This window comes from Bicyclus anynana, chromosome 9 (assembly GCF_947172395.1).
Source record: "Bicyclus anynana chromosome 9, ilBicAnyn1.1, whole genome shotgun sequence".
Taxonomy (NCBI): domain Eukaryota; kingdom Metazoa; phylum Arthropoda; class Insecta; order Lepidoptera; family Nymphalidae; genus Bicyclus; species Bicyclus anynana.
In genome coordinates this window covers 15,527,694-15,551,685 of record NC_069091.1, presented here as the reverse complement: position 1 = coordinate 15,551,685, position 23,992 = coordinate 15,527,694, and the positions used below count along the sequence as shown (strand labels likewise).

Here is a 23,992-nt window from a genome sequence, read left to right as displayed (position 1 = left end):
AAATACAGGTTCAAACAAGTAAGAAATGATGAATGTTTTTTTTCTTCAAAGAAATCAACAAATTACTATATTTATGTTAAATATAGATAAAATCAACAAAAAACAAATTATGGCACTTTTCCCCGATGCTCATCCTTATTTTTCCAATGGTGATCTCATACAATGATATAAAAATGTAACACAGTCATGTCAACGGATTAACGATTAACGGTAACTTTCGTTAATTCTTCCGGAATGTAACGGTTTAACGTTTAACGAAGCTAACTTTTCTGTAGCGGATTAACGATTAACGAAGTTAACTATTTGATTAACGGTGCCCAGCTATGCCTATAAAGTAAATTGTTAATTTATAATATTATGTAAAAAACGTATAATTCGATTTTTTGTTATTGTACTTTTTAATTTCTTTTAGTGTCATTTAAGTTAAGTTTACATTTTTTGTAACAAATAGATGACCATGGGCAATGGGGTAATTGGGCATTTGGGCAATTTTGCATTTGGGCAACTGGGCATTCCTTGAATTCCTACTCTAGTCAACTGTCAAATCATACTTCAAAATTGGCAAGAAGACTGAAGAAGAAAATACAAAATAGAAATTGTACCGAAAAAGTGCAAACAAATATTAAATTACTAAACGTTCAAATGAAAAATACTTATTAAATAGTGAAATTAAAGCGTTTTGTAATTTTAATTTTAAAAACTTACAAGATGGCTCTTATGAAATCTGGAGAAATTCCTAAAGATGCGGTAGTTTTGAACGAGCTTGATGCTACCCTTTATATTTGGAATATTGTGTCCGACTGGGACTCTCTCTCAGACATGTAATATTCATTATTATTAGTAATATTAAGAAACTTCTTTGAACAATAATCCTCTCTAATATGTACTAAAAACAAGTACACTAAACATAACCTATACCCTTGCAAATAGATATAATTTAAACAGATATAATTAAATGAACATGGAGTATATTATACTTCATAATTGATTAGTTTTAAACTTACACACTCATAAACAATAAGTTCAAAAAACTCTGATCTCTACAAGTCTAAATGCCTGTGATGTAACACCCTCTTTATGTTCACAGTATTTTTTTTATTTTTAATAACACAGGCGTTATCAATGTCAATATAAATATAAAATACAAAACACTTCGAAATTTATAAAAAAAATCAACCCTCCCTTTGCGGGACATTTGAGTGGCCAAGCAACCGGTGGTCAGTGCTCCAGAGTGAGTAACCTCCTCACAATATGCACCGTCTTAAGAATCGCTGCGTTTTGTATCTGAATCTTCATCCAACAGTTAAGCAAAAGCTTCTTAAGGTCTTGGTCGAAGCTTTTCGCTATAAGACCATTGACTGAAACAACTATCGGAACAATAATAGTTGACTCAACATTCCACATAGCAGTAATCTCGTGAGCAAGGTCCATGTATTTTGATATTTTTTCCTTTTCGGCTTTAACCAGATTATAGTCATGTGGACCAGCAATGTCAACAATTACCGCACAACGCACTGACCGATCGACTAGCAATATATCAGGTCTATTGGCTACAATATACCTGTCAGTGATAATTGTTCGGTCCCAGTAGAGCAATGCACTGCTATTTTCAAGAACTGTCGGTGGTTTGTACCTATAGTAAGGCATATTAAAATCGATAAGGCCATACTGAAAAGCAAGCTGTTGGTGGATTATCTTGGCTACTTGATTATGTCTGTACAAAAATTATTATTACATTTTATCACTTGCTATTACTAGCTCTATATGTGAATTTGGGATTGAATCCTATTTTACTCAATGATAATGTAAGTAGCATTTTAGTGGTGAAAGAATTTTTAAATTTGGTTTAGTGGTTGAAGGCTGAAAGTGTAACAAACACACTCACATTCACATTAATAATAGTTTCAATAATCAGTATTAATATTTTATGGAGGTAATGTTTGTGAGGACATAAGGGGTCTGGATTTACTGAAGTGATTTGATGATTGTTTTACCAATAGAAAGCTACAATAAATGTGCTATATTTTATTCCCATTCTAGCTGCACCCTGCGGTTTTACTTGAGAAAATTAAGTATATAATTTTTCCAGGATAAAAAATAGCCTATGTGTTATCCAGGCAATAATCAATTTCAATTCTTAATTTCAGCTAATTTGGTTCATTAATCACAATGTGTAAAGCAAACTCATTACTATCAGTTTTTCCCCAATCTCGTAAAGACCATGGATTTTTTTGTTAATCTAGGGTATTATCTATCCACATCTTGAATTTCAAGCAAATCAATTTAGTAGTTGCAGCATTACAGAGTAACAAACATCCAAACATCCATGCATACTTTAACATTTATAATATTAGTAGGTTTCCTATAGGCTGAGGCAGTTGAAACCCCAGCTGATGATATGTCAAGGTGTTAGCTATTTTTTACATGTTTACAGATGGGCTTTAAAGTATGGGCCAGTGGCATTGGGTGCAGTCAACTCATTTACTGGCCTACTCATCAACAAGCACTATAGATGGAGGTTTAAACTGGGCCCATACGGACAGATGTCCTCAACCATACCTATTGTGGTTCTGCCAGGCCTCCTTACTCTGCTGTTTCACAAACAAGTAAGTTTAACAAAAAAGTTCATTGAAAGCAGTGAGCACTTCATAGATGCAATAACACACTGCATACCCTGAATACTTCATCCATTTTGTACAATTTGTATATATAGTGCCTACCCTAGTTACAAATCTTGTGCTTGTGTGTCTTGTCACTGATTGAAAGTTAACAAATTTACCATATGATGTTACATAGAAAGTATCCATATAACAACACTTCAAAGGGCACACAAGGAAAATATCTATATACAATTTTTTTAGCCTTACAGCCATATTGCAATGTAAGTAAGAAATACTAAGTTGGCGCATTTTCAATAGACTCTTGTGTTTCCTAAAAAGTACTGTGAATGGCCACCAAGGAGGTTTTAGCTCTTATCAAGTTCCGTATAACCAATACCTCTCTTAATACTTTGAGTATCTTTGCAGTAGTTTACACTCCTGTCACAGAAAAGGATCTGTTAGTCCAGTCAATCTGTCGGAATTTGAACCAATTTGATAAAGTCACATAGTGTTTTATTCACAAGTTTTTAGTTTTTCAAAACAAATGGCATCTGGTACAACTGGCCCACTTACAGGGTAGTTCAGTAACATAATTTTTAAGCAAAAGAAATGAAAATATCCCTCTATGCCGTGACTTTATAAAAAAAAGACAGATTGACTGTACTACATACAAAGTATTAAAATAAATAAATAAATAAATAAAATCAGTTTATATCAGGCCATTGACCCATATAGTGTTAGTAATTATTAAAGCAATACATAAGCAATCTTGTTTTCCAACCTGTTTCAGTTAGTGTCAACCAACATACTTTTAATGAAGAATGAAGCATGCCCCATATGTCATGAAGTTAGGTCAAGTGCTGTGCAATTGGGCTTTGGGCTAGCTTACCCAATGGTGTTGGGCCCAACTTCAGCTTTAATGGTAAGTCTTTTGTAATATGACCAATGACTGTATGTTTTACAACTTGAATTCATACCAATCATCATCATCATGTCAGCCGATGGACATCCACTGCAGGAAATAGGCCTTTTGTAGGGACTTCCAAACATCACAATATTGAGCCACCTGCATCCAGCGAATACCTGCGACTCGCTTGATGTTGTCAGTCTACCTGGTGGGGGGTCGACTAACACTGCGCTTTCTAGTGCGGGGTCCCCATTCCAGCACCCTGGGACCCCAACGGCCATCGCCTCTTCTTCTTCTTCATGACTATAAGGTGCGAGGTTTATGAAGTGAAGTTATATAACACCTAAAATATACTAAACTAAATATATTCATTATAAAAATCGGACAAGTGCGAGTCAGATTCGCCCACCGAGGGTTCCGTAGATCTTTTTGAATATTTACTTAACCTCGGTTGGACGTAGGTATACATTATCGTACTTTGTAACATGTATCCAACAAATAAATCCGAAATTCACCATCTATCGTAACTAAAAAGGTGTGAAATAAATAAATTAATTAAACATTAACAAAAACCCGACTGCATAAATTATACAAAAACTGAAAAGAAAAAAAACAAGCTCAGTCCAGAAGTGTAGAAAGCAATTAAAAAACAGTCGATTAATTAATTTCATTGGTTGTTAACTTCAAAAAACCAACAAATCCAAGTGACAATATCATTTACCTTTCTGTCAGATCAATAGCAAAATACATAAGTCAATTATGTATGTACTTAATTACCTGTTAAATTGGTTTTTTATGATGATACAGTCGCAAAAACAATTATTATAACCTACATTTTATCATACCAGAATACTTATAGTATGTGCTCTGTAGCATAGTTCTGGTGACAGTCGCCTGTATGACGTTCGTTCGTCGAATACCATTATCGTGAATCGCGGCAAACTTTCAAGAGTGAAACAAACTGTCTCCCGCACCATGCTACAGTGCACTAACTAATCATTTGGCCGTATTTCTGTGTCGGTAGGGTAATATTTAGCCACATCCAATGCCACCACCAGACCAGACATAAACCAATTGAAAAAATATAGAATCCGTAATTTGACCTGAGCTCTCTAGTCAAACCCAGTAGGTACCTTTACCCACTTTAATATATTTTTTTTTACTAAGTAACCTTTACCAAAATCAACCAACTTCGCAAAAAATTAATTGGGTATATGCACAGAATAAAGAATATCCAGCATGAGTCTTTTACAAGCAGACAGTGAAACCCATAAAAATTAAATGTCACGAGTCTCCTTGACATCCGCTTATACTTACAAGCTTTATATATATTTTTTATTCTTTACAAGTTAGCCCTTGACTACAGTGACTGACTTGACTTGGAAGGGGGCTAACTTGTTAGGAGGAGGATGAAAATCCACACTCCTTCCGGTTTCTACATGGCATCGTACCGGAACGCTAAATCGCTTGGCGGTAAGCGGTTGGTGGTAAGTAGCCACGGCCAAAGCCTCCCTCCAGCCAGACCTGGACCAATTAAGAAAATCTCAATCTGCCCAGCTGGAAATAGAACCCAGGACCTCCTTCTTGTAAGTCCACCGCGCATACCACTGCGCCGCGGAGGCCGTCAAATATACAATGTTAATTTTTGTTTCAGTTCGCCAATAGATACTCATCATTCAGGGTGCCCCACTTAAGAGAAGGTCCAATGGTAATGTTTAAGTTTTTAAGGAGCCACACAAAACCATTCACTGGGACCCTTACATACTTGGTTGCATTGCAAATGGCTGCATCGGCGATAGTCACCTACTACGAAATGAGGAATAATATTACTTTAAAACACAAATTAATTGAAATCGAAAAGAAAATGGACAGTAGTTTAACGTGATTTAATTTGAGACATACGTAGATGTGAAATATCTGTCTATATGCATGTGCAGGGGTTGCAATTAAAGTGGTTTTCAGATAGCATGGGTACGGTGAGAGTTGCCTTATGACGTTCATAATACGTACTGTTATCGTGAATTGCGGCAAACTTTCAAGAGTGAAACGAACTGTCACCATACCCATGCTGTCTGAAAAACATTCGACTGTAATTTCATTCACTAGCTAATGACCGTGACTTTATCTACGTGAAATTCTGGTTTTCAGAATAAAATGTAGCCTATTAAAATTGGTTCAGCAGATCCCAAAGATTAGCCTAGACAGACAAAATTAAAAGAAGTTGATTGTGTTTTGGTATCATGTAAATGACTTATCACTTGAAAACATAGTTATCTTAAATTCACAGATAGACACTTCAATTTTATTTATATGTATTGATGATAAATTCGTTAAAGACCTTAGTAGTTGTAATTATAGATAGATATTTTACAAGACTGTACTTAGATATACAAGTAGTATTTGAAATAGATAGATTGTAAATACAAGACTTGTTGAACTTAATGACATTATTGTTTTCCTTCTATATTTTCCTGAGGTAGGGTTGTCTTAAACAAGGAAAAATTAACAAGAATCCAGACAATTTGAAAGTTTCCAAATAGTCTTTTTTAATGAGCCTACTAATGAGTGAAAATAAAACCTTGGTATCTATCTATAGCAAATTCGCAACTGACACCAAACAAATTTTATGACCTCATACTGTTGATATCCGTCAAATGGTTTAGTGAGACGTTTCGTCATCTTGGATTTTTTTTCAAGTATAGATTCCGGCAAGTAAGTTAATCCAAAATGGCGGATATATATATATTATTTATTACATTTATATGGCCAGTCATTAAGGCCGGGATATGGATCTGAATCCTACAAGAAAATCGTTTAGTCTAGTACTCACCTCAGTTGAATTTGACTGTCAGGCGTTAGTGGGAACCCAGCCTAAGGCTGCCAGTCTACCGAAGCGGAGCGAGGCAGCGGAGAAACGGAGAAATATTAACCAATAGGATTGCAATCTCCACTTAAGTTAACAGGGCCTTGCGAGCTAGTTTAAAAATTTATATGAAACCGGTAAGCGGAGCTGGAAACGAAGCGGGGTTAAATATTGAATTTTACATTTATTTATCACACTATCACACTAATATTATAAAGGCGAAAGTTTGCGTGTTGTTGCAATTTGGCTGAAATTTGGAATGGAGATAGATTTTACTATGGATTAACACATAGGTTATATATTATACTTACTTTATCCCGGAAAAATCCATGGTTCCCGCGGGATTTGTGAAAAACTGAATTCCACGCGAACAAAGTCGCGGGCTTCCGCTAGTTTAACATAATATGCAACTCCGCTACGCATTAGTCTGTTTCTCCGCAACGCTCCCTCGCTCCGCTTTGGTGGACAGGCAACCGTAATATGTCAAATAATTGAAAATGTACGCTATTGTAATGTCGTGAAGGTGCTGCTATGGTTATTCGTACGTAAGTGGCTAACATCTGAAAAGTTTCTGCGCAAAATCAAATTTATAGGTCTAACCTATGCCTACTTAAATTTTTAATCGACTTAATTAATATGCCGCCAACCAATACAAATAGTGGGTACCTACGCCAGCAATAAAAAGCTAAAAATAAAATACACATTTTGTGACTTTTGGCAGATATTTTATTTATCAAGTCAGAGACATTTTTTCGATCTTTTAACAAAATAAGCATCGATATAATAACAACAATCTGTATTAAAAATATCGACAAAGTAAGACGGCCACTTACGTGCTACAACAAATAAACCTTATTTTTAAACGTATTATTTTTCGATATATTTTTCACGTGTATTTAATTTTTTTTTTTAGAATTTTTTCTCTTTGACTTAGGAAATTATAACAAGTGTTATCTAATACCCTAGGCCTAACATAATTATGAACGGTATATGGGTCCACTTCCATTGTCAACGCACGCGTATTGTGAACTGTGACTACTATTAAAACCCGCAGGAAAATCAAGTCAATTCAAAAGAGCAACTGTTCGAGTTTCTTGCCGGTATCTTCTCAGCAGAACCTGAACAGCAGAATCTTTACAAATAGTCAACTGACGTGTCAAAAGTGCTTGTAAACTGAGCCTACTTGAAACAAATGAATTTTGATTTGATTTGATTTGATAAGTCATAATATGCTCTATTAGTCTAAAATTCTCAAGAAATTACGATACTAGGTAGCTAAACACTTTCTTCTCCAATGATTATTTTATACTCGTTCGTTATCAACCCATATTCGGCTCACTGCTGAGCTCGAGTCTCATCTCAGAATGAGAGGGGTTAGGCCAATAGTCCACCACGCTGGCCCAATGCGGATTGGCAGACTTCACACACGCAGAGAATTAAGAAAATTCTCTGGTATGCAGGTTTCCTTACGATGTTTTCCTTCACCGTTGGAATCGCATGATATTTAATTTCTTAAAATGCACACACGAGGTGCATTACCCCGGAATGGATTCGAACGCACACCCTCCAGAATCGGAGACAGAGGTCATATCCACTGGGCTATCACGGCTTTAAATACATAAATATATATAATGTAAGTAAACACAAAATTATGCATGTGTGCGCTTAGTGGAGTCGCTAACACCGCACCTTTTGCGGTGACGTATTGTCACCGCAAAAGGTGATCCGAATTTATACATATAATATACATATTTATGTATATAATAGACATATTTATGTATATAATATAATAAATAGTTTTTACACTTCCTAAACGCACATCTCGACATTATAGATAATATTTATGTAAGTATCATGGTGTCGCCTATTAAATAACTTTCGTTGTTTAATAGGCGACTAAACGAAATTACGAGTAAGACTATTAAGCACATTTTGTCCCCCTCAGTTTTGATGCGCTAGTATAAAATATCATTGTTCTTCCCATATTTCAATCCATGTTCCGTTGTTCTCCTTGTTAACCGACTTCCAAAAAGGAGGAGGTTCTACGTTCGGCTGTATGTATGTTTTTTTTTTTTTTTTTTTTTTTTATGTATGTCCAGCGATAATTCCGTCATTTGTGGACCGATTTTGAAAATTCTTTTTTTGTTTTGAAGGGTTTCATTCCAGGGTGGTCCCATTTTTTTCATGTCAGGATCTGATGATGGTATCCTGGAGAAATCGAGGGGAACTTTCGAAAATTGTAGGGACGGCTAGTGCGTTTGTTAGTGTTTCCATAAGGTATTTTAAACCACTACACTTTTATGAAGGTTTGGAGTTGGTCTGATGATGGAGCCGAAACACAGACGATGGAACTCGTCAACGATTTACAGCAGGTACCTTTTGTTTGGGCTTGATTTATTTGTATTGATGAGAACTTGCCACCTAGATGGGTTGTGACTGTATTAAGGGTCTGATGATGAAGACGAATGACAGTTAAGAGAACTCCTCAACGGTTCACAGTAGCTACCCTGTGTTTGGACTTGATAAATTTGTATTGATGAGAACTTTCCACCTAGATGGGTTGTGACTGTATTAGGGGTCTGGTGATGAAGACGAAGGATAGTTAAGGGAACTCCTCAACGGTTCACAGTAGCTACCTTGTGTTTTGACTTGATCATTTTGTATTGATGAGAACTTTCCACCTAGATGGGTTGTGACTGTATTAGAGGTCTGGTGACGAAGATGAAGGAGAGTTAAGGGAACTCCTCGACGGTTCACAGTAGCTACCTTGTGTTTGGACTTGATAAATTTTATATTGATGAGAATGTGACTGCATAGGGGGTCTGGTGATGAAGACGGAGGACAGTCACCTTTCACGACTTTATGAATATTCATATTACGTGTGGATAAAGGGGGAGTGAAATTTTGTATATGAGTTAAGGTAGTATTTTTAAAATTGGGATTGTAGGACTTAGATACTTATCATAAGAAAATAACGTTTCAACTAATTGCTTATTAATTTTTGTTCACACTCAGTGGGTGTGCTAACACTAAAAATTAAAAAATAAAAATTTTAATAAAAAAAATTCAACCGACTTCCAACTAAAAAATTAACCTAAACTAAAAAGCAAAAAATAACATCTTACTTATGTGCTACCTTCTGATCAGTTTGAAGGCGGTGCCAATCCAGTGTCATGTTTTAATTAAAGCCGTTTCTGAAAGAACCACAGAAATTTTGTAATTTAAACGGCTTAAATTAAAACATGACACTGGATTGGCACCGCCTTCAAACTGATCAGAAGGTAGCACATAAGTAAGATGTTATTTTTTGCTTTTTAGTTTAGGTTAATTTTTTAGTTGGAAGTCGGTTGAATTTTTTTTATTAAAATTTTTTCAGCTGTTTAGATTAAATTTTATTAACAGGCAAAATTCCATTAGCTATATCGAAATGCCAATATGAGTTCTGACATTTTTGATGCCAATATAACGATTTCCAAAATGGTAGTAGTTCCAAAATATGACATCAAAATAACTGGACTAATTTGCTTACGTAAAAACATAGATAAATTACTTTAAGACTAAATAGTCCCCGAAGTATGCTGTAGGAGGTAGGTACACAATTGCAGCAATAAGTTCACGTAAACAGGTATGATTGAGTAAACTTCAGTATCAATCGAAACTTTTGACAATAAAAGTGTCCCGCACATGCGTTACCACTGAATCTGACACTACAGTTCGTGCGCTATAGCATGGTGCGGGTGACAGTTCGCTTGAAAGTATACCGCGATTTACAATAATAGTACATTCGTATTATGAACGTCATAAGGAAACTGTCACCCGCACCATGCTACAGCGCACATAGTATAGGGCTACGAAACTATCCCTCCGCTCTAGGGTTTTATAGGTTAGAAATAAGGCCACGAAATATGAATGTACATAAACATAATGAGTTTACAGTCGCAAAGTGTCGACTTTTCAGAAGTGCTTGTAGTTATAGCTTAAGGCGGAAATATATTTGTCTGACGTTTCGTGTCCTGATGCGTCACGACACAACACGTCAGACAAATATAAGTCCGTCTTTAGGTAGGTGTACTCGGATGCAAACCTGCTGCCGCGTCCCTACTCTACCGCTGATATCTAAAATCTTGTATTGCGCAGCTAAACGCACGATGATCCGAAACATCATAAAGTTTGGATCGTCCTCTACCCAAGCTTACTAACGTTATTATACTCGTATTATAACTTGGGTAAGTAGCAGTAGCGAAGACTAAAATTTTATAGTAGGTAACCCGTTCAACTCGATCATCTTTTCGTCGGTCCGTTGAGTGCGTGAGTTAAATGGTGCCAGGTCCAGTCATCTGGGTTGGCAGCGCAATCTTCCCTGGAGATTGTTGACACCCCTTGCCCCGCCGTTACCACAACCGCTGCCGGAGCCGGTAATAGCGGGGCCACCGGGGACTAGGGGCTGTTTGTTTTTGGCATAAAGGTTAATGCCCGTAAAATGACCACACTGGGCATGCGGGTTGGTCATTCGCAGGGCTGGATTTTCCGCACCGGTGTCGCTGCTGCCCGACACCGGCCTGTGCCATTTATGAAATCCAGCCTGTTAGTAATGGTTATACCGCCATTGATCGGTCGCCAGAGCCTCGTCGATCACTCTGCAGGCTATATATCAAGCGGGTTGCAGGGAGCCGCTGGATGCTGGCAGCTCGAGATCGTTGTGCTTAGAGGTCCATGCAAGAGGCTTATGTCCAGCTGTGGACGTCTATCGGCTGATAAGGTAACCCGTTCATGTGGTTTTTTAGTCTGAGTACGTTCAATTATTTACGTCCGTCCCGATAGGAATTGGGTTGTTAGGAACCATCGCCTCTGGTGAGTAGGTATTTGAAATTAATGTTACCAGTCCGCTTACAGCAAATATCTCTACATTTCGCATCGATTTCGTGGCCTTATTCGATCTCACAGCAGTACAGTGTTTCAATTCACCATTCAGGTTCGCTATTCAGGTGGTTGGGACGTTCTGACCCATTGAGGTCATTGGGATGTTCTGATGACCCAAAGGTCAATTACCTGTGGGTCATCAGAACTTTTTACAAATCCTCTCGCAGTGGTAACGCGAAATGCTGACTGCACATTACAACCTATTTACATACCTATTTTTACTGAAATCCGAAACTCTAATTCATGAAATCACATGATGTGTGTGAAACATTGAGACTCCTCGAGACTCGACAATGTGCAATCAGCATAAATTCCGCTTAAAAGTGGATGTACTCAGTGCGTGCCGATCTGCCATGTTAAAATTGTAAAACGTAAAAAAGTATATTCCATACTATATCTAAGTAATAACTAAAGAAATCACCATGACCTTAGTTTCTATTTAAACGTTCGTTAGGCATTTTCACACAAACTTGAGGAGTGTACTATGTTAAGCTGGGAACACATACTTCTGGATATGCTCAACACATTGCAAGAATTTGTTTTTGAGCATAATTATACAATTTTACAAGTCATACATTCAATACTGATCTAGACAACATTAAAATTCCTAGACCGAAAATTGGACGTCGGTCGGATAAAAAGTAACATTTTGTTAATGTTAATTAAGTATATTAGAACAATAATATTATAATACATTCCATAACAAACGTAGGTACTCGTAGCTGTTGGAATCAATAACGTCGATACAAAACGTTTTTGGATTGGCAACTGGATATCAGTTAGAGAACTGGTTTGTAGAGTTCCTTTTAGATATCTAGTACAAAAGCAGTAAAATAAGTGATGAATTGATGACAAGGGTGGAAACCCTGGTCATTAATTCATCATCATCATCAGCAGGGTTGTTATACATTTCGGTGTACCATTCAAATGAGTGACTACATCGTCTTTCATCATATTTTCGTCTATGGAATAATCTATCATCGTATTTTCAACGCAATGACTTAAGTGTCTTCATTTTACGTAAAGTGGCAGTAATACATATATATGTAGAAGTGGCCGTAGTAAGTACCTAGTAAGATAACTTCAACGAAATATCGATATGGTGTATTTCCGTTAAAATAATCATGTTTGATAATCACGACTACGAAAATACGATGAAAAACGATTGAGCTATTATTTGAATGGTACACCGAGTTACATATTAACCCTGCAGCTGTTGCTGTATGCTTTAGCATTTTTTTTCTTCATTTCTTTCATTATTATCATCAACCAAAACTGAATGATAGTCACGCAACACATAATGAGAGTCCTTTTATATAATATGTTGTTGTACCCCCTTTGCGTCCACCTAAGTACGAACTTCGAACAGAAGCGTGCATAAACTGGCACTTGGCCATTGACGCAAATTTTTAAAGAACCGTGGATGCCGACTTAACAACAGGTGTAAATCACGCTTTAGAGATCAAGCTTATGTGAAAAACCACCTCAAACTCATCAAAATAAGGTAACACACCCACTAGGACTAATAACTACAAGCAAACACTTTATGCGCTCTGATACTTTTCTAGAGGAAGAAAGGATAAGCCTTAATTCAATTCAATATATATATATATATATATTCTTTATAATCAGCCCTTGTATATCGTTCTTAAAACTTGCTTAAGCTATTTCCTTATGTGCGTTTTATAAGAACAGTAGTGCTATTCTGTAACCATGGTTTATATAACTCAGTTATATAGTGTAAGTCTGTATATATAACACCGTAAAATTGTAAATACCGTTTATAATCTATCTCGCGAGATTGTAAAATGTCGAAAGATTATGAACCGCGACATACTCCACAGAACCGCAACTTGAGTGGCTCAGAAACCAATGGTTAGGTTAGGTATTTTTTCATTTGTTGGTTCTTCCTTCCTAACAATCTACCGAATAAACGCGTTAAATTGTAAGCAGTATGTTGCGGTTCACAATCTTCCGACAGTTTACAATCTCGCGAGATAGATTATAAACGATATTTACAATTTTACGGTGTTATATATATCTCAATCTACATGATACTATAGATAGAGATAGGTAGAGACGAATTAGAAACTCACACTGTCAAATTACAAAAGCATTGGTTACAGAATAGTGATACATTTTCGTGTACTTCACCGTTAAGAGCACCATTGATGGAAGTGAAGCCTTAAATGTAACAACAAATGGAAAGCTTATTCAGCTAGTTCCTGGCATTAAATTCATGAAGTCGAATTTTATGTTATTTACTAATTAAATATAGATCTTATTCCAATAAGACAAAGTTGATTGACATGCGGCATACATCCCATGAAAGTTGCAGATGCATTATTTTGCAGTTTCAACTTTGACATCCACAGGTTTTGCTAGCATTAGTCCCAGCAAATAAGCTTACCTTAAACGTAAACTTAACAATTTCACATATTAATTATTAATTTTATAATCTATATTCTCATATATTTAGAACCATGCTCTTACATTTGAATTATTATTATAGACACAAAATCATAAACCGTCAAACACACACGTGAACAATAAACACCGCTCAGTTCTTATTTCAATAATTCGGCATTTATTTTGTTTTCTACTGACTTTATAATTATTAATATCAAAGATGTAGATCGAAGACGTGTTGCGTTACCAAAATTTCACATAAGACCTCAGGAAAACCACTTCCAACTCTATCAACTCTATGAGCGTCTCGCTGCTATACCGTCAAATCTAATACGTATTACAGTTATAGATAACGGATCAAGCAGATGGCCAACCTGTTTGATCTCCCGTCCGTGGAGACTTCCTAAATATAGTGCTACACCTAGATGGACACATCTACGATTTAAATCTTTGATTGTTTATTATTACAATAATTTGCGACTCACGAGTACACGATATCTCCTATCTCATTACACACTGAAGTATTGAAACATTAATGTAATGGTATCAAATAATAATTGACGAAACAAGCAAATCTTCAGCGGAAACCCATTGTCTAAAACAGCATATTACCTTGAAAAGAGCACACTGTGGCGACATATTGTCTTTATATGCTCTTGTGCCCGTGAATCTGAGCCTTATGTAATTTATGGCTTATTGGTGATCATTAAAAAGTATAGCAAAACTCATAAATCAAGTTTTATTGAGTTTAAATCAAACTACTATGTAGTTTTTAATGGTAAACTAATGTCTAACTCCAATATTTTGTCATGACACTATGCGACACTATAAAATTTTTACAGTTATAGTGACCCTTTTCCGGGATGCTACGTTTGGGTTTGAATTTTAGGTTAAAATGACAAACCAAACGTGTTTGTGTGTATAAACTGTAAGTAATTTCGTTAAAAAACGTGCCTTTAGTTTTGCTCACCAATGTGCTGTCTCTCAGCTGTCTAACCCTCGTTTACCAGTAAGTCAAACAGATTTGCTAAAGTAGACAATTTCTTTACGTACGCGGCAATTTTCGGTCAATCTTAGGAATATTACACAGGAGGCCAATAGATATCATAGGAGTTCATTCGTTCCATTTCGGCATAAATGATAATTTCCGAAAATTCAACACAGCAAGCGGTTTGGACGGAGAGCAATATCAGCTCAAGTACTAAAATAGCCCATAAACATAATCTCCTCGGTAGAATAATACACGATTGAATCTACAGACCTTCCTGTGCAATAGAATAGCAATCAATACTTCAGTGTCCACATCCTGGTGTGATTACGATAGCAAATGCAAACTACAAGTAATACTGCACCATGGTTTTATACAAACTGAATATTGTATAGAACAATGTCTTGCTTTACAGAAATTTATTAGGAACAGCTTTTTGATTTATTTCGCCGTTTTTTGGCCGCCAATGAATACAAGCAGCAATGTTGACTGACTCTGAAGCTGTTTCGGTGCCGAAATTTTAAAGGTATGGAATGGGTAGCGTTAAAAATAAGATTACTTTGTTTTCCATGGAAAACAGCAGAATTTCATAAATAGTAAGAATTGATTTAAGATAGGTCGAGGTTGGAGTATATTGTAGTTTGCAGCTGCCATTAAATTAATTGTTAATCAATCTTATTTGATTAAGTCAGGCAGGTATGGAAGATAACATCAGCCAACTATTCTTGTCTAGCACAAACCATTCTCTGCTCTATGTCATACCTCATACCTTTGTCATAACCTGTCATAGGCTTCTTAATGGAGCCGCAGAGCATCGTGGAGAAGTTTGGGTCAATGCAGAAATTCTGCCAGACTCGAGTGCGACGGCTGGCGGAAAATTGGAGATGATGTCTCTCAAACATTCTTCTGTGAGCTCGGTTTGGGAACAATGGGATTTTATGGGCTGAGTGAGATCAGTTTTGACGTCCCCATGACCGTGGTTAGAATCCATGACTAGTAGTAAAACACACAAGTAAAATGTTTTCTAACACGCCAGGCTTTGATGACTGCTACACAATTGTATAGGTAAAGAACGCCAAAAGCCCAATATATAATCAAATAGCCGAGTCGTCATCAGCGCAATACACGGGCGAGGAGTAGAACGACAGAGGGAAGCGAAGTGCGAGAGACACCACGCGCTTCTGTTATCAGGCCTTATCTTCCATACATTCCTGTATTACAGAGATTCGCGCACTCCAATCTACAAGAACAATTCACACGGAAAAAACTTTACGCAACAATTATTAAGATATAGAGTCAAAATTATGATCTAAGTGAACACCCCGATGGAATTATGATAAGAAATAAAATTTTAAATTCTATACATCTAGCGAATTTTATCAATAAAAATGGTTAATAAGATGGTAGACTGTCACATACAGGGCCTTCGCACGGTGTAAGTATTAGTACTGATTTTATACTCTATACAAACTTTCATACGAGCCACAAACAACTATGAACTCTGTGTAGAACATACTAAGGTCTATATTTACGTACTCATCTAGTATTACTAAAAATATCCACACCAGTTATATATTAATTCGAGTAACGAAGCATTACAAGAGAAGTATGCTATTCAAAGCGGGATAATGTAAATGTTGGGAACAAATTATTAACCATATTCATGTCATGCAACGACTTTCTATAACCTTAACGTCAAAAATCCATTTCGAAAAATCTAATCATTATGACGTTTTAAAGTTACGAAATGTGGATCTTTTTTAATGCAATTCTTGTACATTTTTTACTGAAATTTTTACAAATTCTTTACCTTTATATTTGATAGCGAAAGATCTGGTTATTGAAGTCGATAATAATTTGTTCCTACTTTACAAGGTACTTCAGGTCATTTTGTTACCATGCCGTGGTTTACTTTCAACAACTTTTAAATTATATATTTTTTTAATCAAATAAAATTAAAGAACACATCATATTCAAATTACCCATTTGTGGAATCCATTTTCAGGCTAACAAATATACCTAAATCTTATAGGTCATTGAATAATGAAAGATTTAGCGAAACTAAGTAGTAGCCCAGATATTTCTAGAACACTAGCGCAAGATATATTGCATATTTATTATATATCTATCACTTATAATATTATCGATTTTATTTCCTAGATTGGTGTAACTCTTATTTGCTTAGACATTCCATTTAAAATCCCCTAATCTATCTCATAGTATCTTAAATATGGAGCTATCCATCGAAGCAGTGGCGTGAACAATAGCCGTTTAGTGACCAGGGTAAGCCATTCGTGCTTACCCTGGTCACTAAACCTGCTAAGGTTAACAAATACATATTTAACTTTTAAAAAGTTTTATTAACTTTTTCAAGTGTTTAGCTGCTTAATCTAATTAGCCAAGCTTTCAGCTTCCCTGGAAAGGATTTTGCTCGACGCAAATTAACTAAGATGAGCCATTTTATGTGGGTAGTTAGCAACATATTTAGTTCAAAATCCGACCAGATGGCGCTAGTAAATGTAATGGGTAAATGATGCATTGCTTTTTAACAATAGTGTGAAGCAGGTTCGTTTTAATTATTTAATTAAGTGGATTAGAACTTTAAAATAAAATCTTACTTTTCTCTTTCCTAATCTACAATGAACAAGTTGGTTCTCTAAGTATTTTTTCTTTTCTCTAGTTTTCTAAGGATTATTTTAGTTATTTCTAAGCTCATATTGTTATTTTAAAAGGTCGATGAGCAAAATTACCAACCCAATATAATCCCATGTTTTAAACTTAGTTCTATTTAAGAACTTACACTCCTTAATTTAATGTATTTTAACGAACGAAGGTTCTATTTACCGCAATCCCCCATACGACCATAGCAACAAAATGGCCAAGTACCCTCAAACTGTCACAACTTCACACGACGACTGGCCCTGGGGAATGTGGTTGGCAGTGTTACATTAACCTCACACCATGTCGATGAAGACAGACCTGCATATGGAGTCACTTTGAGCATAATCCTGACCCGTGCCCGCTTGGCGCCACGGCACACTAGATGCGGTATACTTATATACTAGATTGTTAACACAATAGTCACTCGCGTGCGTCCAATACATCCAATGGGTCCGATACGCCCGCCCGGTCGTGTAGTGCTCGTACCCAGGGGGGGCTCTCTGCTAGCAGCGCTGGTTGATGTAATCGTTGTAGTTGGCGGATATCTCCTCCGACTGGTATCTAGTGAGTTTGATGCTGCGCCGCATGTCAGACGTGATCGCCGCCTTGTAGCCCCCCTTCCGGAGGAGGGAGTCGATTGTTTGTATTTGGTCCCAACCTGGAAATGGGGACCCATTGGTTTTAAAAGACGTTTCTGTAGAATTATATAGCCACAATAGTGAAGGGACATGACTTAACACTGAGAGGCAGTTCGATACCCGCCCGCTGGACTATTGTTGTAAGCACTCTTGACTCTTTGAATGTTGACCAATATTCTGAATATTGGTCATCTTTCAAAGATTACAAATAAGATTGGAGATAGTGTATTTTTTAAAAGGCATAAATAATTTCTAAACCAATATTAATTATTCATTGTACAGCGCTATTGTGTCGAAAGTTTTGTGTAGAATTTTAGACACCAAAATTACAAAAAATGTAGGTACTGCGCTCTGTATTTTAGATTAGAGACTAGAACCTTCAACAATATGACTTACCTGTGATGACATATGCAGCGGAAACATAGCTGATCCACAAAATCAGGGTTGCTAAGCCTGTTCCATAGATTGCTGAATGCTTGCTTGGGACTTGAGGTCTGCCTTGACAGTGCTCCTAAACCGCCTTGCCGAGCGTGGTGTATGTACGCTACCAACGCCCGCAGTGCTGAGCGCCTAATGTGTATATTTGATTTTATTGTTAGTAACAGAGGCGTTTCACCTTCAACATCATCATATCAGCCGATGGACGTCCACTGCAGGACATAGGCCTTTTGTAGGGACTTCCAAACATCACGATACAGAGCCACCTGCATCCAGCGAATCCTTGCGACTCGCTTGATTTCGTCAGTCCACCTGGTGGGGGGTCGGCCAACACTGCGCTTACTAGTGCGGGGTCGCCATTCCAGCACCTTGGGACCCCAACGTCCATCGGTTCTTCGAACTATGTGCCCCGCCCATTGCCACTTCAGCTTCGCAACTCGTTGAGCTATGTCGTATGGCGTCTCACCTTGCTCAGTAGCAACTTGAGGTAAGTAGGTTGCAGTGCGCTTGGAGCCGCGCTCGCTCACGAACTCGATGCGGATGCCGTGCTTGCCCAGCTTCCAGTCCAGGTAGTGCTCGGCCTCCTCGAAGTGCTGCAGGATGGACACCGACACGGTGAGGCGCGGCACCTCCTCGCGCGTGATCGGCGTGAAGCGCGAGTCCTTCAGCGCGCTCGTTATAGCGTACTCTCGGAGGCCTGCCAACCGTTTGTTTATTTACTACTATAAATTACTAGTCTGAGAGGAAACAGTGCTACAGTATCAAATATCTGGAGCGACTAGCAGTAGATACATATCGATTTGGCAAACCATCTGGGAGATGGCAGCCTGCTATTTTGCAGGTTGACTGGAAATCTTGGCTAGATTTAGATAGATTAGAAAGCTAGAATACAGCGGAGACGAATATCTTAACATTCCATGGATTCACCGTGTGGGTGCCGGGTCCATCGTAGCAAAGAGATAATCTCCGAGCAGAGCCCTGGACAGAGGACGTATCGATTAAAACTATTAACACTCTCCTTCTCCGCTCGTGTTGTTCTCCCTGCTTAGCCTACTAGAGCAGCTTTGGATACCCATTGTAATATAAAACTTGCTACAATTCTAATGAGGCCAAGGTTTTTAAGGAAGTTATAGATTTTACTGCTACTAGTAATAGTAGATTCGTTAAAGGGTGTATTCCTTCTGATGACACATACAATCTAACCAACTGATGAACGGCTGAATTTTTGATAGATTGCCGAGTCACAATATAAGAGAAATGACTACTATAAATGATAGAACCTCTTCATACATGAATGTTAGGTCTTCTATATGGACAGCGACAGGTACATAGCTGTGTGTGTGAGTGCTGTGACAGGCAGGCAGGTATTATTTGCAAGATAATCATATTATTACAATTTGAATTTATTCTTGTGTTAAATAACTTGAGTAAGTCTGTAAAAGTATTGCTAAAATAGCACACATTTAAAATTTTTAGTAGATATATCATCATTACAACACTTATTCTGCTCACTGTTGAGCACGAATCTCCTCTCAGAATGAGAGGGTCAGGGTGGCTTAGTCCACCACGCTGGCCAAATGCGAATCGGCCGACTTCATTCACGATGTTTTTCACTCAATGTTTGAGACACGTGATATTTAATTTCTTAAAATGCACACAACTGAAAAATTGTAGGCGCCATGCCCCGGTCCAGATTCGATCCTACGCTTCCGAATCGAATGCACAGGTCAAATCCACTAGGCTATCGCGTTACTCAGTAGATAAATATAAATTGCAATATTTTATTGATAAGATATATTAACTTTTGAATAGTCCTGTAATTATTATTCAAATGTGTTACCAAGTTTAAAAATCTGTTTGTAAGTTGTAAAAATCTTCAAGTTTCTGAGCAGTAGCACAAGTTAATAAACATTTAGTAGGTCTTATTTTTAGACAACATACAATATCCTTTGATATACTGCATTGAAAGCAATGGTAAGTGGAAATAATAAATATACATCAACAATTTAGTTGGCTCTGAGCCAGTTAACACAGGGCCTCGGTTCACAGGAAATGAGCTGTCAGCTAACATATAATATTGAAAGCAGGGAAATAAATGTACCTTACCTACTTTCGATTTTTTTTGTTATTAGAGCAATTGCCTTACAAACAGCCTGTCTATACTAAAGCTAAAAAAATGAGGTTATCGCAATAGCTATGCTATATCTTAGCAAATTCGTTCGTAACACTCCCGATGGTCCGTGGGACCCGGGAGGGGGTTAGCGATACCCCGCGCGCTTGACTTCACACCCGCGCACTCCTTCCTTCCCCGTCGCCCGCATATCATGGGAATGTCATCATTTCATGTCTAATTTGTTTGTTAGTAAACAGTGCACATCTAGTATGGCTTTAGTATAGACAGGCTCTATATAAGGCAATTGCTCTAATAACAAAAAAATCGAAAGTAGGTAAGGTATACATCATCAACCCATATTTGGCTCACTGCTGAGCTCGAGTGTCCTCTCAGAATGAGAGGGGTAAGGCCAATAGTCCACCACGCTGGCCCAATGCGGATTGGCAGACTCCACATACGCAGAGAATTAAAATAATTCTCTGGTATGCAGGTTTCCTCATGAGCCGTGATAGACCAGTGGATATGACCTCTGCCTCCGATTCTGGAGGGTGTGGGTTCGAATCCGGTCCGGGGCATGCACCTCCAACTTTTCACGTAAGGTATATCTATTTTTAACTAGGGTAGGCACTTTAGTACTGTACTAAATTGAAAACACCTCTAATAGTATAGTAGCGCTATTTTGTAACAATGTTTTTGAAACTAGCAAACGTAGTGAGAGTTACGAATTTACCTCTATCTTTCTCATTCTATAGCATCGTGTTAGACAAGAGAGAGATAGAGGTGAATTCGAGTTATAAAATCATTGTTGCAGATTGGCGCTAAAAGGTCGGAATGAGTCTTCAGGGTCTGCAGTGCATCTATGAAGTGCACGCAACTGGTAAACAGTGCACATCGCATTAGTATAGAGAAATGTACGTTGTGGGTTGTCTATCTTCTAAACCAGAGGTACCTAAACTATTTTATATTAATAAAATGCCACCAATATGGAATGGTATTTTATATGGGACTTTAGGGAATCTATACTTATATTATAAAGCTTGAATTTGTTTATTTGAACTTGCTAATCTCGGGAACTACTGATCTGATTTGAAATATTATTTCAGTGTTATTATAGCCCATTTACCAAGGAAGGCCCATATTCCTATGGAACGGGAACCGCGAGGGTGAAACAGCGCTGTGTCAGCTAGCCATATAAAGTACCATTCCATCCATCTCAGACCTACATAGAGTGACTGTCAAGTATTAATAAAGAGTTGAATAAAAAAAATTAATACCTGAATGCAAATGCATAGCATTAAAAGTTCCAATGCATCCACGAAGCCGATGCTCTTTCCCAATCTTCCACGTAACAAAAAGAGGACTGTAAACAGACACTAAAATAAAAAAAACTCAAAATCAACATGGTTGTAGTAAAGAAAGGCTACAACGACTAAAACAACTTCTTGATCCCTCTTATAGCTCTACAGTAAAGAGGTTAGTCTTGAACCTAAGAGGTCTTGGATATCTCCATCACGTTGCCTACAGATAACATGACTTGTGGGAGGCTTCAGCCGTGGCTAATTACCACGCTTCCGACAAAGATGTGCCGGCAAGCTAGCGTTCCAGTATCATGTAGAAACCGAAAGGGGTGTGGATTTTCATCCTCCTCCTAATCAGTTAGCCCGCTTTCATCTTAGATTGCATCATCACTTACCATCAGGTAAGATTGTAGTCAAGGGCTAACTTGTAAAGAATAAAAAAAAACAATCATATATATTTATAGCCTGTCCATATATTGGACAGGCTATAAATGCAGGTCTGTCATTAAGTCTGTCTGTCTGTTAACTTTTTATGGCAAAACGGCTGAACCAATCAAAATAAATTTTGGTAAAATGTTAAATGGGACCTTGGAGCAAAGCATAGGGTACTTTTTGACCCTAAAATAGAAATGGAAAGAAAGGGTGAAATAGGTCCTTAATTTTTAGAGTTACAGTTATAAAAATTTGTTCATAAATCATGAAAACAATATGTAATATAAATAGTGATTCAAGAATTTTTAAATTCAACCCCCAAAGTGGTAAAATAGGGAATGAAACGTTACATTGATCTCCGCACAAAAGAAGTCACAGACGTCCGCTAGTTATCTAACTAGTGGACGTCTACTAACTAACTAACTATTAACATTATAAATGTGAAAGTTAGTCTGTCTGTTACCTTTTCACGCTGAACCAATTTTAAGGAAATTTATACATAATTATGTAGAGATAAAGTGCACCTTGGAGCAGAACATAAGCTACTTTTATTTTGGAATAATCTACAGACTAAAATGAAATTAAGACAATTAGCTACTTTTGTTTGCCTCATTATTGGCGAGTGACAGATCTCTATTATAAATCTTTGTTTATCAGTTATATACAGACAAATCCAAGGAACAATGTCACCCATATCCATCAGAAAACCCCTCTTTATTGTCATTCTAAATGAGCGTCCTCAAAAGATTTTGACTGTTGTTTAGTTGTTCAATTGAGGTTCCACTTTACTGTTGCTTGCATTTAACAGTTTTACACAGTGAATAGCAAAATAAATCATTATTATTCCCTATACATAATGAACTTCTGCAAAGTAACACCTCCTTTTATTCAATACATAGACATATATTTTTGTTTAATTTGAATACAAAGCAATTATCAGTAAAGTTGTTAAATGTATCAAGCTATATAGAACAAAGCCTGACAGGAATAGCATAGCAGTCTCAACATCTCTTGACTCTTTGTAAACTGAATATTTTAATGAAATTATAAATGGTAACTCCTTGTCTATGCTACTCTATAATTACAGCACGAATGTGGAACAAAGAAAGTTCATCATTGAGACCTTAATTTGTTTGGACATTAGCATTAGACACGTTTAAAACTAAAACCAACTTATCATGACAGCTCCCTAATTTGGCAAGTTATAATTATAAATGGTTTAACTCACTATGCATCATTGGTGAACATTGGCGTTTGTGGTGGGTCCATACTGTGCAGCTGACAGTACAAGACATCGAAACAAAAGTAACACATATCGGGTATTGCAACTGGGTCTTGGTAACCATTTATAGGTCGCTCGATGTGGTTGCTGAATGAATTGTTCAGCTTTTGTTTTTTAGTTCCACAACATACTGAAGACATGATGGCTGGTACCAATTTAATACTAATATACGACTAACAATAAGAAACAAAGCAATTACACAAAGTAAACGAAATAATGAACACACACGCTACTTCAGCTGATTTTTTTCTGATTTTCACAGACGAATAACCTCTCTTCTATACTACGTAAATGGAAAGCTATTGACCACAGAGACATATGACATCTACAGATATAAAATATTGCGTTGCGATGGATTTTTCATGTAGTTATTTTTTTAATTAAGTTATTCCCTACTTAAGTTGCGATCTGTCAAAGGGATGGGTGTTTTATTTTCTTAACTA

At 37.0% G+C, this 23,992-nt stretch overlaps 2 protein-coding genes across 2 annotated transcripts; one reads left to right on the top strand and one right to left on the bottom strand.

Annotated features, from left to right (window-relative positions):
- Positions 1-533: 533 nt before the first annotated feature.
- On the top strand, positions 534-5,952 carry LOC112047639 (uncharacterized). The gene is made up of 4 exons (XM_024084813.2): positions 534-821; positions 2,435-2,606; positions 3,391-3,522; positions 5,162-5,952. The coding sequence occupies exons 1-4, from the start codon at positions 709-711 to the stop codon at positions 5,390-5,392; spliced, it is 648 nt and encodes a 215-aa protein (XP_023940581.2). The 5' UTR covers positions 534-708; the 3' UTR covers positions 5,393-5,952.
- A 1,121-nt stretch (positions 5,953-7,073) lies between these two features.
- LOC112047640 (uncharacterized protein CG5902) lies at positions 7,074-23,836 on the bottom strand. The gene is made up of 4 exons (XM_024084815.2): positions 23,496-23,836; positions 21,812-21,897; positions 18,891-19,121; positions 7,074-18,006 (listed from the first exon to the last, which is right to left on the bottom strand). The coding sequence occupies exons 1-4, from the start codon at positions 23,687-23,689 to the stop codon at positions 17,852-17,854; spliced, it is 666 nt and encodes a 221-aa protein (XP_023940583.2). The 5' UTR covers positions 23,690-23,836; the 3' UTR covers positions 7,074-17,851.
- Between the last annotated feature and the right edge of the window lie 156 nt (positions 23,837-23,992).

Excerpts from the sequence above, each read along its gene's own strand:
- LOC112047640 (XM_024084815.2), bottom strand. The coding sequence starts at position 23,689 with ATGTCTTCAGTATGTTGTGGAACTAAAAAACAAAAGCTGAACAATTCA. Across the intron at positions 21,898-23,495 it reads ATGTTCACCAATGATGCATA|TCCTCTTTTTGTTACGTGGA; the intron begins GTGAGTTAAACC and ends GTCTGTTTACAG. Across the intron at positions 18,007-18,890 it reads TCAAGTTGCTACTGAGCAAG|GTTGGGACCAAATACAAACA; the intron begins GTGAGACGCCAT and ends CCCCATTTCCAG.
- LOC112047639 (XM_024084813.2), top strand. The coding sequence starts at position 709 with ATGGCTCTTATGAAATCTGGAGAAATTCCTAAAGATGCGGTAGTTTTG. Across the intron at positions 822-2,434 it reads TGGGACTCTCTCTCAGACAT|ATGGGCTTTAAAGTATGGGC; the intron begins GTAATATTCATT and ends ACATGTTTACAG. Across the intron at positions 3,523-5,161 it reads GCCCAACTTCAGCTTTAATG|TTCGCCAATAGATACTCATC; the intron begins GTAAGTCTTTTG and ends TTTTTGTTTCAG.